General features: G+C 50.6%; 1 protein-coding gene across 1 annotated transcript in view; it reads left to right on the top strand.

Moving 5' to 3' along the window:
- LOC147112359 (protein eyes shut homolog) overlaps nucleotides 1-15,228 on the top strand; it is a 378,050-nt gene extending 362,822 nt beyond the window's left edge. Inside the window, exon 13 of the mRNA XM_085996557.1 lies at nucleotides 11,808-15,228. Within this exon, the coding sequence (XP_085852683.1) occupies nucleotides 11,808-13,006 (1,199 nt within the window). The 3' untranslated portion in view covers nucleotides 13,007-15,228. The remainder of the gene's footprint in view (nucleotides 1-11,807) is intronic.
- The last annotated feature ends 1,103 nt before the right edge of the window (nucleotides 15,229-16,331 follow it).

Raw genomic sequence — 16,331 nt, 5'->3', positions numbered from 1 at the left:
CGTTACTGAGTATGTGGAGGAGCTTCGGAAGCTCGCACAGGACTGTAATTTTGGAAATGCGCTCACAGTCATGTTAAGGGACAGACTAGTATGCGGAGTTAACGACGACAGTATACAGCAAAGGTTGCTGTCAGAAGAAGGATTAACGTTTGAGATGGCACTTAAAAAAGCACAAGCCATGGAGATGGCTAACAAGGACATTAATGACTTAAACAGTATGAGCAAGGAGAAATGGAGTAAACCAGTGGGAGGAGCTGTTTTCAAGATGGAAGCTGGCGTGAAAAGTCCACCAGTCGGGGTTGGGGATTGCTACCAATGTGGCGGGACAAGCCATTATGCAAAGGACTGCAGGTTTGCAAAGACAAAGTGCCACAATTGTGGGAAAATAGGGCACTTAAAGAAAGTCTGTAAAAGGGCAGTGAGTGAGAGAAGCAGTGCTAAAGGGTCAAAGCATGCTAAAGGGGGGAGGGAGAAGTACACAAAGCGGGCAAATTACATACACGAGGAAGAGTCTGGTGAGTCTAGTGAGGAGGTTTTCACTATATACAGTATAGACACTTCAAGGCCCAACGTACCCCCTCTCACTCAGTATTTGATAGTGAACGGAGGTCAAGTAAAGTTTGAGATTGACACCGGATGTAGTGTAACCATAATGTCGCAGACTGAGCACGCCAAGCTATGGGGGGAAGCAAAAGTACCAGAGCTAGGTACATGCCCCATTAGTCTCAAAACCTACACAGGACAGAAGGTGGACATTTTGGGGGTGGCCGAAGTACAAGTGGAACACAAAGGAGTCACCAAAGAGCTTACGGTGGTAGTGGTAGCAGGGTCAGGGCCAAACCTGTTAGGGCGAGGGTGGATCAGTGAGTTGAGTGTGGACTGGCAGGCAATGAATAAAATGGAGGACAGTACAGAGGCACTGCAAGAAGTGCTGATGAAGCATGAGTTAGTGTTCAAGGACGAACTGGGCACCTTAAGGGGAGCCACAGCCAAGATTCATGTAGCCAGTGATGCCATGCCTCGTTTCTTTAAACCAAGGTCGGTACCTTTTGCAATGAAAACCAAGGTTGAGGCAGAACTAGATCGCCTGCTAAAGGACAAAGTAATAGAACCAGTGAAATTTTCAGACTGGGCGGCACCAATAGTCCCGGTATTGAAGCCCGACGGTAACGTAAGGGTGTGTGGTGACTATAAGTTAACAGTGAACAGAGTATCATCACTGGAACAGTGCCCCATTCCGAGAATGGAGGACATGTTAACATCGCTCGCTGGGGGAGAAAGATTCAGCAAACTGGACATGAGTCATGCGTATCAGCAGATATTGCTAGATGAAGAATCAAAAAAGTTTGTCACGGTGAACACGCACAAGGGGCTGTTCACGTATGCCAGGTTACCATTTGGTGTCAGTTCTAGCCCAGCAATATTCCAACGGACTATGGAGGGCATTCTGCAGGGCATTCCAAAGGTGGCCGTGTACTTAGATGATATTCTGCTAACAGGAAGTGACGATCAGGATCACTTAAAAACACTGGACAAAGTGCTACAGCGGCTGGAAGAGGCGGGGCTACGCCTGAAACGGAGTAAGTGTAGTTTCATGGAGAAGGAAGTTACATTCCTGGGACATCGGGTGGATGCCACGGCCTCCATCCATTACCAGGGAAAGTGCGGGCAGTGCAGGATGCACCGGCACCCACCTCAGTGACTGAACTGAAAGCCTATCTAGGGCTCCTGAATTATTATAACCGGTTTCTTCCAAACTTATCGATGCTGCTGGCACCCCTGCACAAACTGCTGAGAAAGGAGGAGCCATGGCGTTGGGGGCCAGAGCAAGCGAAAGCGTTTCAGCAGTCAAAGGAGCTACTTCAGTCCAGCAGGGTGTTAGTGCATTACGACGAGAAGAAGGAGCTGATAATGTCCTGCGACGCATCACCCTATGGAGTGGGGCAGTGTTGGCCCACCGCATGCCAGATGGAGCGGAAAGGCCCATCGGGTTTGTTTCACGCACACTCACAGCTGCGGAAAAGAACTATTCACAGCTTGATAAAGAGGGGTTGGCCATTATATTTGGAGTAAAGAAATTCCATAAGTACATATATGGGAGGAAGTTTGTAATCAGTACTGACCACAAGCCTCTTATTAGCTTACTGAATGAGATGAAAGCGGTGCCACAAATGGCATCACAGAGAATAATGAGATGGGCAGTAATACTAAGAGCCTATGAATATGTGATCACGTACAGAGCCGGCAAGGAAAACGGGAACGCGGATGCTCTCAGCCGCCTGCCCCTCTCAAAATCTCCTCGCAGTACTTCCCCTGAGGAGCACGTCCTGATGCTGGATCAGGAGATCAGTCCCCTGATGACTTCAGCGCAAATCCAGGGCTGGACAACCAAGGACCGCGTTCTGTCAAGGGTCCGTGAGTATGTGTTGAAAGGCTGGCCAGATCACCATGAGGGACCGGAGTTCACGCCGTACAGACAGAGACAGCACGAGCTCAGTGTCCAAGATGGATGTGTGCTATGGGGAGCACGCATCATAGTCCCAGAGCGGGGACACTCTACTTTGATGGAACAGCTGCATCAATCGCACCCAGGAATGACTAGAATGAAAGGACTGGCTAGGAGCTACCTGTGGTGGCCTAACTTGGATGCTGAAATTGAGTCAAAGGTAAAGTCATGCACTATATGTCAGGAACAGAGGAAAGCACCTGCCGGGGCACCACTCCATCCCTGGGAGTGGCCCAGCAAGCCCTGGAGGAGAATTCACATAGACTATGCGGGACCTTTTATGGGCAAAATGTTTTTGGTGCTGGTTGACGCTCACTCAAAGTGGATCGACGTTTATCCAGTGAGCTCTGCAATGACTGATGCCACACTGAATTGTCTCAGGAACAGCTTCAGCACGCATGGTATTCCAGAAATGATTGTATCCGACAATGCACAGTGTTTTGTTAGTGAAGGGAGCAAAGAATTCATGGTAAGGAATGGAATCACACGTCACCTCGGCTCCATATCACCCAGCCTCAAATGGGTTAGCCGAGCGAGCCATGCAGACTTTTAAGGAGCTCATGAGGAAGAGCTCAGGTGACACCCTGGAGACCAAGCTCAATAGAGCCTTGTTTAGTTATCGTATAACACCCCAAGCTACCACGGGGCTTTCTCCGGCTGAGTTGATGATGGGGAGAAAGTTGCGGTGCACGTTAGACCTGATACACCCAGATCTCAAAAGCAAGGTTGAGACAAAACAAACAAACCAAAAAGCATACCATGACAAACATACTAAAGCTCGCCATTTCACCATAGGGGACTCTGTGTACACCTGGAACTTCGGTTATGGACCTAAATGGATACCAGGACTAATCCAGGACATTACAGGACCTGTGTCGTACTCCGTGTTACTAGGGGATGGTCGAGGGGTTTGTCGGCATGTGGATCAGCTTTTCAGCCGGCAGCAGGGGGAACTGCCTCAGATGGAACAAAGGGCAGTAGAGGAGGCTGTTCCAGGACCCAGCACGGCTTATAAGGTGCCAGTGGACACTGGTACTGCCAGGCCACAGTGGGACAGAGTAAAACCAACATCAGAGACTACTCCAATCTCAAGTGCGAATGAATCTGAGAATCCACCACAAGTGGAATTAAGACGTTCACAAAGGATTCGCAAGCAACCAGAAAGACTTATACAAACCTGTTAAATTAGTCAGGGGTTAACCATGGTTAGAGCATACTGGTTAATTAAAACGTAGTACCTAGTAAGGGTTATTGTTTAAGAATTCCATACGGCAATCTTAAGGGGGGAGGAGTGTAGTAACCTGGGAGGTTATGAGTAACCTGATCCACCAGGTGGTGCTGTGGCAATGGCTCTCCTGAGTTAAGTCTGATCTGTACTGGTTGTACTCTTTGTTTTTGCTGCCTCATGGCAGAAGCTTTTATGTGCAAGTGTTGATTAAACCATGTTACGGAGTTAACCTGTGTCTGTCTCCATCTATGGCCACCTCAAGATACCACAAGAAGTGTGTAGCGCTTGATTTAACACTCCAAGCACCTCCAGGGGTGTTGGAGATGAATTTCGCTGTTGGCGGCGATAATTTGCGCCAAGCGCTACAGTTTGTAGCTGGCCGATGTTAGCGCTCCAAACTGGTCAAGACCGAATTTTTCCCCCTAGGAGCTTACATAGTATTACAAAGTATTTACAGCACAGAAACGCCACACAAGCCTCATAAAGGAGGAGAGAGAGGTGGAGAGACGGGGCGGTGTTTAGGGAGGGAATTCTTGAGCTTAGAGCCCAGGCAGCTCAAGGCACGGCCGCCAGTGGTGGAGCGAAGGAAATCGGGGCTGCGCAAGAGGCCAGAGTCGTACCAAGTGCTGCTAATGGTTGTAGGCGCTTCTGGATCCCAAGGCAGCACAGGGTCAAATTATTGAAATCCAGGAGCTAATACTTCCAGGTTTCCCGTCTGAAAATTTTTACAACTAATAAATAAAATTGCTCAAAAAAACGAAAGAAACACAATTTTTTAAATGCCCTTATGATTTTTCTCCCCAAGATGGCTCGCAGCAGTGTCCTGGAGGTGAATCTTTAATTCCTGGAGACTCCAGGGCAATCCTGGAGGGTTGGCAACCCTGTTTAATCAGTAGGACACTCCAGTAACTGCCCTGCTGTTTGTCTATTAAGTTGCATTCCAGCCCATAGCAAAACAGGTTCTGCAGTCACAACACACCAAACATACTGGCCTTCGACCAAGGCCATTGTACGGTTTGGATGATTGATGTTGCACTCTGGCCTGTGACGTTGCATTATTTATTTTTCAATCTCTTTCTCCCCTCCTGCCCATCTAATCTCTGATTTAAAAATATCCTCGGCTTTTGGACTGCGGGAGAGCAGAGTTTAGTGGCCCTGAGCATTTATGCAGGTACAGGACAGGCTGTGTAATCTGCTTTCATTTCACAATCAAATTGTCCGCACCAGCTCAAATGTTGGATGCTCCACTCTCACTAATAAAATACTCCGGGGTTGGCACAATTCATTTCGTTGGAGCAAAATGATTTTATTTTCATGTTTTATAAGTGCGTCCACATGTGACAAGTTTATCTTAAAAATAACAATCCCCCATCACTGTCCATGTGTGTGGCTATTGTTGTCTTTATTTATATAAATATATATCCCTCTGTGGATTTAATAGGGTAGATAGATCGAAACTAGAACAAGGAGTCCAGAACAAGGGGGCATAACCTTAAAATTAGAGCCAGGCCGTTCAGGGGTGATGCCAGGAAGCACTTCTTCACACAAAGGGGTAGTGGAAATCTGGAACTCTCCCCCAAAAATCTGCTGAGGCTGGGAGGCAATTGAAAATTTCACAACTGAGATTGATAGATTTTTGTTAGTCGAGGGTAGTAAGGAATACGGAACCAAGGCGGGTAAATGGAGCTAAGATACAGATCAGCCATGATCGAAGTGAATGGCGGAACAGGCTGGAGGTTCTGATGTTCCTTCCTATGTGTATCTGTGGTTCCAAGTGTCAGCTGTGGCTCAGTGGGTAGCACTGTCTGAGACAGATGGTTGTGGTTTTAAGCCCCACTTTGGGACTTGAGCACATAATCTAGGCTGACACTTCAGTGCAGTTACTGAAAGCGTGCTTCACAGTCAGAGGTGTCGTCTTTTGGATGTGATGTTAAACCAAAACCCCATGGCAATCTTTGAAGAAAAGCAGGCGTTCTCCCAGGATCCTGGCCAATATTTATTCCTCAACCAATATCACCATCATTTATCTCCCTAGGCTTCTCCCTCACCCTGTCTCAACTATGTGCATGAACTTCTCTCTCTCTCCTTCTGTCAGCCTTTCTTTTGTGCTCTCCTTGTTTCTATCTCCAAGTGTCTAACAACTCTCCCTCTTGTATCTAAACTTTCGTTTTAATTTTGAACTCTCAATCTCTTGCTCTCTCTGTCTGAACTTCTATCTCTCTCTCTCCCTGTGTGTTCTGAACATTTCTTGCTCATGTAGCCTCAGAAGGAACAACTTGGATTGTTTCCAATGAAGCAGAGAAGGCTAGAAGGAGATTTAGTAAAAGCTTATAAAATCATGAAGGGCTTTTGATTGGATGATTACGGAAAGATGAGATTGTCTGGTTAGAGAGTCAGTGATGAGGGTGCCATCAGTTTAATATTGTCACAGAGAGCACCAGGAGGGAGGTTAGGAGTTGGTTCTCTTTGGATTTGGAGGGATGAGAATTTTATCATCGAGGCCGGGAGAGGGGGAGGATTGGAGGCTACTGCTTCTCACCCTCTTCCTGTTGGCACATCTATTCCTGCCATAGATATTATCATAAATCTACCAACAGTAGCACAGGGAACAAGCCCGCCCCCACCACCCCACCCCATCTAGCCTGCAACCCCAGGAATTCAAACAGGTAAAACAAGTTTAATTGGAAGAGATTAACGGGCTGGGATAAATAAGCATTTTTGTTAAAATTTGGAATTTCCCAAAAAATTGCCATTTGTTCCTGGATGGCCATCCCTGAGCCTGAGTTCAAGGTTCAAGGGCAGCTCAGCAGAAGATTCAATGTACAATAAACGGGCAAAACGCAACGTGCCCTGATTGACGTGCCTCTTGGTGAATCAAGGAGGGAGGTCAGCAGTGTTTGTATGTTGGGGGAGGAGGGTGGGGGTTCAGCAGCTCAAGTCTGATGGAAACCTATTTAAGGTGGTATCCAGAAAAATCGCTCCCAACTGAGCTAAAAATGTATTTTGAATGAAGTTTTGCTGGCACAGATTCAAAAGGAAAGTGAGATCGGCAACATTGGATGAGTTTTCATCGCTGCGCCATTTCTGGTTTCAAATTGCATGGAGCCTCCCTCAGACAAGACCACGTCATTGACAGGATTGTACTTTACAGAGACGCTGTAATTAAATGGGAATGTAGGGAGATCTAGGGATGTAGCAATCATCCACACAGTGATCCCCACCAATATAGAGAGGCAGAAATATTACACGGAGTTGCCAATATTTACAAGAGCTTTATGTACTTTGAGGTGGCATCCCTCAACAGTCTGAAGTGTATTGGTTTCCACTTCTGAGGGTTGGCATGCTGTAATATACCATCAAATCACAGGTCTTCCAGGGGCCTTGTAATGTGTGAAACACAGGAACATAAGAACAGGAGTAGCCACTCGAGCCTGTTGTGCCATTCGAATTAGATCATGGCTGATCTGCAACTCAACCCCATATCCATTGATAGCTCAGACTTGAAAGTTTCAATTGGCCCCCGGCATCCACATATTTTGGGAGGGAGAGTTGCAGATTTCTACTACCCTTTGTGTGAAGAAGTGCTTCTGATTTGCCTCCTAAATGGCCGAGCTCTCATTTTAAGATTTGTGCCCCCTTGTTCTGGATTTCCCCACCAGAGGAAATGGTTTCCCTGTATCTACCCTATCGAATCCATTTATCATTTTAAATACCTCGATTAGATCACCCCTCAACCTTCTAACCTCAAGGGAATACAAACCAAGTTTGTTCTCATAATTTAAATCTTTTAGCCACGGTATCATTCTGGTGAATCTGCTGCACCCCCTCCAAGGCCAGTATATCCTTCCTGAGGTTCGGTGCCCAGAAATGAACACAGTACTCCAGATGGGGTCTGATTAATGCTCTGTATAGCTGAAGCATAACTTCCTTCACTTTGTGGTGTGGGGCAATGCTAAAAACTGGGAGGCTGGAATTTTCCCTAGGCAGGCGGGTTGGGGACGGGGGGCCTCCAAGGTGGGCGGGAAACCCGGGAGGCTGAGTATCCCGCAAGCCCTGCCGACTTTAACGGCAGGGCCTGATTTGCAGGTGAGGCCTTGGATTCCGGCCCACAGCCAGCCAGATTGAGAGGCTGGCTAGCTACGGACGGGTAGGCCTCAGAAGTGAGGGGCCGGTCAGGGGCAGGTATCGCGGGAGGAGGATCGGCAATCGTCAGGGATCGTGAGTGGGGAGAGAGCATCGGCAGGGGTCGGGGATCGGGAGTGGGGAGAGCATCGGCAGGAGTCGGGGATCGGGAGTGGGGAGAGAGCATCGGCAGGAGTCGGGGATCGGGAGTGGGGAGAGAGCATCGGCAAGGGTCGGGGATCGGGAGTGGGGAGAGAGCATCGACAGGAGTCGGGGATCGGGAGTGGGGAGAGAGCATCGACAGGAGTCGGGGATCGGGAGTGGGGAGAGAGCATCGACAGGAGTCGGGGATCGGGAGTGGGGAGAGCATCGACAGGAGTCGGGGATTGGGAGTGGGGAGAGAGCATCGGCAAGGGTCGGGGATCGGGAGTGGGGAGAGAGCATCGGCAGGAGTCGGGGATCGGGAGTGGGGAGAGAGCATCGACAGGAGTCGGGGATCGGGAGTGGGGAGAGAGCATCGGCAGGAGTCGGGAATCGGGAGTGGGGAGAGAGCATCGACAGGAGTCGGGGATCGGGAGTGGGGAGAGAGCATCGGCAGGAGTCGGGAATCGGGAGTGGAGAGAGAGCATCGGCAGGAGTCGGGAATCGGGAGTGGAGAGAGAGCATCGGCAGGGGTCGGGGATCGGGAGTGGGGAGAGAGCATCGGCAGGGGTCGGGGATCGGGAGTGGGGAGAGCATCGGCAGGAGTCGGGAATCGGGAGTGGAGAGAGAGCATCGGCAGGAGTCGGGGATCGGGAGTGGGGAGAGAGCATCGGCAGGAGTCGGGAATCGGGAGTGGAGAGAGAGCATCGGCAGGAGTCGGGGATCGGGAGTGGGGAGAGCATCGGCAGGAGTCGGGAATCGGGAGTGGAGAGAGAGCATCGGCAGGAGTCGGGAATCGGGAGTGGAGAGAGAGCATCGGCAGGGGTCGGGGATCGGGAGTGGGGAGAGCATCGGCAGGAGTCGGGAATCGGGAGTGGAGAGAGAGCATCGGCAGGAGTCGGGGATCGGGAGTGGGGAGAGAGCATCGGCAGGGGTCGGGGATCGGGAGTGGGGAGAGCATCGGCAGGAGTCGGGAATCGGGAGTGGAGAGAGAGCATCGGCAGGGGTCGGGGATCGGGAGTGGGGAGAGCATCGGCAGGGGTCGGGGATCGGGAGTGGGGAGAGAGCATCGGCAGGAGTCGGGAATCGGGAGTGGAGAGAGAGCATCGACAGGAGTCGGGGATCGGGAGTGGGGAGAGAGCATCGGCAAGGGTCGGGAATCGGGAGTGGGGAGAGAGCATCGGCAGGAGTCGGGAATCGGGAGTGGAGAGAGAGCATCGGCAGAGGTCGGGGATCGGGAGTGGGGAGAGCATCGGCAGGAGTCGGGAATCGGGAGTGGGGAGAGAGCATCGGCAGGGGTCGGGGATCGGGAGTGGGGAGAGAGCATCGACAGGAGTCGGGAATCGGGAGTGGGGAGAGAGCATCGGCAGGAGTCGGGAATCGGGAGTGGGGAGAGAGCATCGGCAGGAGTCGGGAATCGGGAGTGGGGAGAGAGCATCGACAGAGGTCGGGGATCGGGAGTGGGGAGAGAGCATCGGCAGGGGTCAGGAGTGGGGAGAGCATCGGCAGGGGTCGGGGATCGGGAGTGGGGAGAGAGCATCGGCAGGAGTCGGGAATCGGGAGTGGGGAGAGAGCATCGGCAGGAGTCGGGAATCGGGAGTGGGGAGAGAGCATCGGCAGGAGTCGGGAATCGGGAGTGGGGAGAGAGCATCGGCAGGAGTCGGGAATCGGGAGTGGGGAGAGAGCATCGACAGAGGTCGGGGATCGGGAGTGGGGAGAGAGCATCGGCAGGGGTCAGGAGTGGGGAGAGCATCGGCAGGGGTCGGGGATCGGGAGTGGGGAGAGCATCGGCAGGGGTCGGGGATCGGGAGTGGGGAGAGCATCGGCAGGGGTCGGGGATCGGGAGTGGGGAGAGAGCATCGGCAGGGGTCGGGAATCGGGAGTGGGGAGAGCATCGGCAGGGGTTGGGATCGGGAGTGGGGAGAGCATCGGCAGGGGTTGGGATCGGGAGTGGGGAGAGAGCATCGGCAGAGGTTGGGATCGGGAGTGGGGAGAGCATCGGCAGAGGTTGGGGATCGCAGGGCGGGAAGAGAGCATCAGCAGGGGGCAGGGATTGCGGGGTGCGGTGTCAGCTAGAGATCGGGGTGGGGGGGTCGGCCAGAGATCGGCAGGGGGAGGAGAGAGTGGATCAGGGCCAGCCACCGGAGGATTGTGGCCGGCCTCAGCATCATCAGTGGGGTGGGGGCGATGGGGGGGATGGGGGGGATGAGGCCTGGGGAGTCGGTCGGAGGTCTCCAATCGCAGGGGGTGAGTTAGGCAGGGACCTTGGATCCAGGAGGTAGGTATAAAGCCACTTCCCTCCTGGATGCAGCAGTCCCCACCTCGGTTTAACTGCCAGGTTTCCCAAATTGTATGAAACCCGTCCACAAAATGGACGGGGGAAAAGAGGCTTCCAGCCTCATTCCAATGTTTAAATTGAGGTAACGCCCCCTGGGAGCGGGTTGGTCGCCCACCCCCCACCCCGCCTCCGGCAAAAACTGCAAGTGGGCGGGTTGGAGGCGGGATCAGGTCGGGAATCCCATTTTTAACACTTTAACTGCCCCCACGCTCCAAACCCACCCGTTTTTTTAGGGAGGAAATCCGGCTAGAATGTTTGTGCCTGGAGCTTCGCTCCGTATGAGATAGAAAACCAGGTCATTGATCAGCTTGTGTTAAAGGTAATTCAATGGGACTGATAAGAGAGGGTGGAAGACCACTAATGAGAATGGCCCCAAGCCTCAGTCATGCGTCTTCTAGTCCTCGAGTCTCTTCGCCGGGAGCAAGCGGAAGCCAAGCGCAGGCAGCGCAAGGAGCGCACGTCAACCCAAGCACCCCACCCACCCGCCCCTTCAACCACCGTCTGCCCCACCTGTGACAGAGACTGTAGGTTCCGCATTGGACTCATCAGTCACCTGCGAACTCATTTTTAACATGGAAGCAAGTCATCCTCGGTTCCGAGGGACTGCCTAAGAAGAAGAAGAGGTTTCACACTACATTGGCAGAAGTCAGAGAGTGATGGGGCGAGGTGCAGGGTTCCAGAGGAAAAGGGAGCAGGCGAAAACTGCTTTTAAAAGAATAAAACAAGGCCTTCCCTTCAACAGAATAAATAAACTGTGGATATAGAGGGTTCACTATGAGGACAGTTTATTCAGTGATTAAGGAAGATCACATAACATTGGTCTGATGAAAAATGATCTGTCCAGGGATTGGTGTGGTGGCTGGCAGTTTAAAACTCAGTCATCGCCGTGCGCATTGCCCTGGCAGCGCCCCGGACCCGAAATTGACTTCTGCACCCTGCAGCAGCGCCGGGCTAAAACGCCGACAGCTGCAGGAGGCGTGCATCGGGCGGCCGGCCACTTCAGGGGCGATGATTAAAGGCGGGGTGGCCAAAGTAAGTAAAAAGAAAATTACCTTTCTTGTTACAGATTTTTTTGCCGGTTGTTCGAGTGCCAGGCTGATCGCGCGGGATCGCGGCTGCCTTGGTGGTCCAGGTCGGTACTTTTTCTATTGCAGAGCCTGCAGCGATGGCCCTTCCCTTTAAGGGAGGGAAGGAGCCTTTGAACGCGGCAGTGCTGCACAGCCCAGTGTGCAGCGCTGCTAAAGTCTCCGTCCGCTGCCGATTGCGCTCCAAGAAGGGAGTGAAGTGCTCCACTTCCTTCTTGGAGCGCAAACGGAAATATTTCAAAAGTTTGAAATCGTTAGCGCCTGGCGTTAACTTTCCAAACTTTTAAAAATTAGCGCCCCAAATGGGTGGATAGTGAATTTCTCCCCCAAAGTGTGCTCTGCAGTCACTCATTCATCTGTAAATGCGATCTCTTTGTGTACTTACAGGTGACTTCCTCAGCATTACACTGGCGCATGGCTTTATGCAGCTCCGTTATAACTTAGGAGACGCCACAGTTGTCTTGCAGTCAGCCAAGCCAGTGGACACAAGTGGAAGAACCTGGCACTTTGTTGAGGCGGGTCGGTCTGGAAATCGAGGGTACCTGACATTGGACGGAGTCAACGTGACCAGACTGTCCAGTGTTGGCATGACAGCCTTGGACACCACAACCCGTTTCTTTGTGGGTGGAATGCCCAACCTGAATGACGTCGATGCGATGGCGGTGGAGAATGAACCCATGGGCTTTGATGGCTGCATCAGGGAAGTCGTGGTCAATGGCTTTGAACTCAAGTTGACCGAGAACGGGGCCAAAGATGGAAGCAACGTTGGCGATTGCGATGGGACGGCCTGTGGTTATAAAACATGTGAAAACAAGGGAAACTGCAGCTTGGACTCTGCAAATAATTTCTCCTGTACCTGCCCGTCACTGTGGGTTGGAACCAATTGTGAGATATCTGTGTTCTGCCTCAACCATCTGTGTGAACAGGGGTCTCTTTGTGTTCCTAATCTCGCCTCCGCCTCTTACAGCTGTGCTTGTGCCCTGGGATGGGTAGGGGTCCACTGCGAAAACCAAATCACTCTTTTCATCGCAAGGTTTTCTGGCAACTCTTACGCCAAGTACAGCGACCCGCTGTACCTGAAGAGAGATCTCCGCTTTACCTCCATCTCTTTCAACTTCACCACCAGCGAGAGGGAAGGTCTGCTTTTGTGGATGGGAAGAGCTGAAGATGAAGACAATGATTACCTTGCCGTTGGTGTCTCCAACGGGCACCTTAAGATCGCAGTTAACCTGGGGGAAAGAATCGCTCAGCCTTTCATCTTTAAAAATTCCTCAGTGTGTTGCAATAGATGGCACTTTGTGTCCATTCACCAAAACCAGACCATCATCACCGTCAAGCACAATGGCGAGAGGATACTCTTCGAAGACCTGGACCTACAGAGGAGATACGTTGCCTTGAATTATGGGGGGATTTGCTACTTCGGCGGTTTCGAGCTCTCCAGGAAAGTGAAGAGCGTCACGGCTGGACTTTTTACTCAGGGATTGGTGGGCCAAATTAAAGATGTTTTTATATTCAAGGACCTGAGACAGGTCCTATTTACTAATAACACAGAAGGGTACAACATCCTAAGCGGGGATGAGAACTGAATTACAATGGCATTGTCAGGTATCAAATCTAACACTAAGACGCAAGCTTGTCATTTACAACTGAACGTTCATCAAAACCTACTTCTTTAAAATATAAAGCTCCACTATTACATATACAGTCATATTTTAATTCAGTGTCGCTCAATTTGAAATAATCCTTGATTCAATTTCTTTTGAGCACAGAATGCCACGTGCTATTTTATTTAAGTTGCTTCATTCAATTACTGGCTAATTCAACATTTTTTTAGTGCAGAAAACAACTTTGAATTAACATCGTAGCTGAATTCATCTTTTTCATTGGTCTTCTATAATAATCATTTCAAAACAAATGAGTTAATTTTGGCTAAAGAGAAAGCCCTGCATTGATTAAAATTAGCTTTGCTTTAAGTGTTTGAGTTCTGTCACCAATGTAAGCTATCATTGTATTTGTGGTACAGACTAATAGGCTACAAATGAAAATGGATTGATAAACTTGCATATTTAGTAATTAAAATATTTATTTTGAAACACAGAATCCCTGTGCTATTTTAAGAGAAGATACTCAGATTTCATTTTTAAATTTGATGATGTTTGAAGTACTGTCCTTTCTCCAATGGGGACACATGCTGTCCGTGGTAATAGTTCAGATCCATGTCTAGTTGCGTCCATTATTTATTGTAAAGCTTACAGGTGAGTCAATTTGCCTTTGTTGTGAAAAATTACGCTGATAGATTGAGTAGGCTTTTACAGGGATAGCATCAAATACAGTAAATGAGTACTGTTCTGTCTGTGGCTATAGATGTCAGCAAGGAGCTGTGACTCATCCAGGGGTGACATGTTAGTGTTGCCAGGAAGCAGGTAGCCTTATTTAATCATGCCATCATTTCACAGAACGTTTGGCCATATTTGCTTGTTCTTGATGGTAGAAAGTTACTCTACACAAATGTTAAAGCAAATCGCAAGTACCTGAGTATTCCTTCACATCCAAAGTCCCAATGTCCCAAATATTTTTAACATCTCCCCAACCTTGCTGATACAATGGTCCCACTGTATTTTCTGTATTAAATAATTATTGAAAACCTTGCATATAAATCCTTATTAAATAGAATTACCTAGAATGTACAGTACAGAAACGGTCCATTTGGCCCACTGGTCCATGCCAGTGTTTATGCTCCACACGAGCCTCCTCCCACCCTACTTCATCTCACTCCTATCAGCATATCCTTCTGTTCCTTTCATCCTCATGTGTTTATTTAGCATCTCGTTAAATGCATCTATTCTGTTCGCCTCAACTGCTCCTTGTGGTAGTGAGTGCCACATTCCGTCCACTCTCTGGATAAAGAAGTTTCTCCTGAACTCCCGATTGGATTTATTAGTGATTATCTTATATTTATGGGCCCTAGTTTTGGTCTCCCCCACAAGTGGAAACATCTTCTCCACATCTACCCTATCAAACCCTTCATATTTGTAAAGCCCTCTATCAGGTCAACCCTCAGCTTTCTCTTTTCTAGAGAAAGGAGCCCCCGCCTGTTCAATCTTTCCTGATAGGTATCACCTCTCAGTTCTGATATCATTCCTTATCACATTGCTGATACATCTCACGGCTTCATGGAACGCCGTCACTGTTCTTATGCAGTCAGTAATGTCCCATGACCAGTTAATTTCCTTAACCTATTCCTCCTCTTCAAGTAGAGAGTAGGGCCTAGAAATTCAGTTGCGTTCGCCAGCCGTTAGCGCCATAAGAGGGGTAGATTTCGAGCGCTAGGCACTTAGCGCCCGGGCGCAGGCCGATCTGCGCCTACGCCCAACTTCAGTTGACATTTAGCGCCGGCGCAAAGTGTTTGCGCCCGTTCAGCTGCGCGCGCAGCTTATGACGTCATTTCCTCGTGCAACGCTGTTTGTGCGCCCCAAACCGGAAATTCAGTGGCGCCCGCCCAATGTGGGCGTGGCGCTGTTAAGAACTGTGAAGTGGAACGCAGCAGAGGCCCTGCGGGCCTCGGGGAGCGATAATTAAAGGGCACTTAGACTGAACTATAAAGGCCAGCCATTTTGCTGCAATGACTTTAGTGCTTTGGATTTCTGGACAGAGACCAAGGAACAGACCTTACTGATTTGGGACAACATAGGAGAGGTATTTTTGGCTTCTGGCCAGAGCTTGGAAATTTGACTCATTGTGATTTCACTGTTTGCAAGTTTATTATGGGGGCTGCATGGGGTTCCAATCCTCAGTTCCAGCATTATGTGCGAAGGGCTCGCAGACGCTGTGTGAGAGGGCCAGCCATGCCTAGACGCAGAGGGGCCATCAGGCGTCGGCAACATAGGCCTTACCCACTCAGGGAATACCGGCAGCAGGTGTCCTATCTCACCATGACTGCCGCGCATTGTGTTAAGAGGCTGCGCTTCAGAAGGGAGGTGGTTGCAGAGATCTGCCAGCTGCTTCACAGAGATCTGCGTCCACAGCTGATGTGCAGGACGTCTCTGTCGGTGGAAGTGAAGGTCACGGTGGCTCTGAACTTTTATGCAAGCGGCTCCTTCCAAGCCGCTGCTGGGGACATAGCGAACATCTCCCAGTTCGCCGTGCATCGCTGCATCCGGCAGGTCACCGATGCCCTTTTCACATGGAGACACCAATTCATCTCCTTCCCCATGACCCTAGAGAGGCAGGAGCAGCGTGCAGTCGGTTTTGCCAGGATCGCCGACTTCCCCATGGTGCAGGGCGCCATTGACTGCACGCATGTGGCTATGCGGGCACCTATCGACAATGCCGAGGATTACCGCAACCGGAAGGGCTACCATTCCCTCAATGTACAGCTGGTGTGTGACCACAGGCAGCGCATCCTAGCTGTCAATGCCCACTTTCCAGGAAGCAGCCACGATGCATTTATCCTGCGCCAGACTACTGTGGCTGACATGTTCGAGGCACAGCCTCCACCAAGGGGATGGCTTATTGGGGACAAGGGCTACCCTTTGTGTACATGGCTCATGACCCCACTCCGCACGCCCAGGACCCCTGCTGAGGAGGCATACAACGAAAGCCATCAAGCCACAAGGAACATCATAGAGCAAACGATTGGCGTCCTCAAGCAACGGTTCCGCTGCCTGGATCGTTCCGGCGGATCTCTACAGTATTCGCCGGATAGTCTCCCAGTTCATCGTCGTTTGCTGCATGCTGCACAACCTGGCTATCCGCAGGACTCAGGCACTGCCACCTCACGTTGGACCACCACCTCAGGAGGACGAGCAGGAGGACCACGAGGAGGAGGAGGAGGAGGAGTACCAGCCCAGGAGGGAGCCACAAGGTCCAAGGGCCGTCCGCCGGCGGCTTATTGAACGACACTTCTAGGCC

The sequence above is a fragment of the Somniosus microcephalus genome, chromosome 9 (assembly GCF_052327205.1).
Source record: "Somniosus microcephalus isolate GS21.2 chromosome 9, FLI_Smic_1.0, whole genome shotgun sequence".
Taxonomy (NCBI): Eukaryota; Metazoa; Chordata; class Chondrichthyes; order Squaliformes; family Somniosidae; genus Somniosus; species Somniosus microcephalus.
This window is presented reverse-complemented; position numbering and strand designations above follow the sequence as displayed.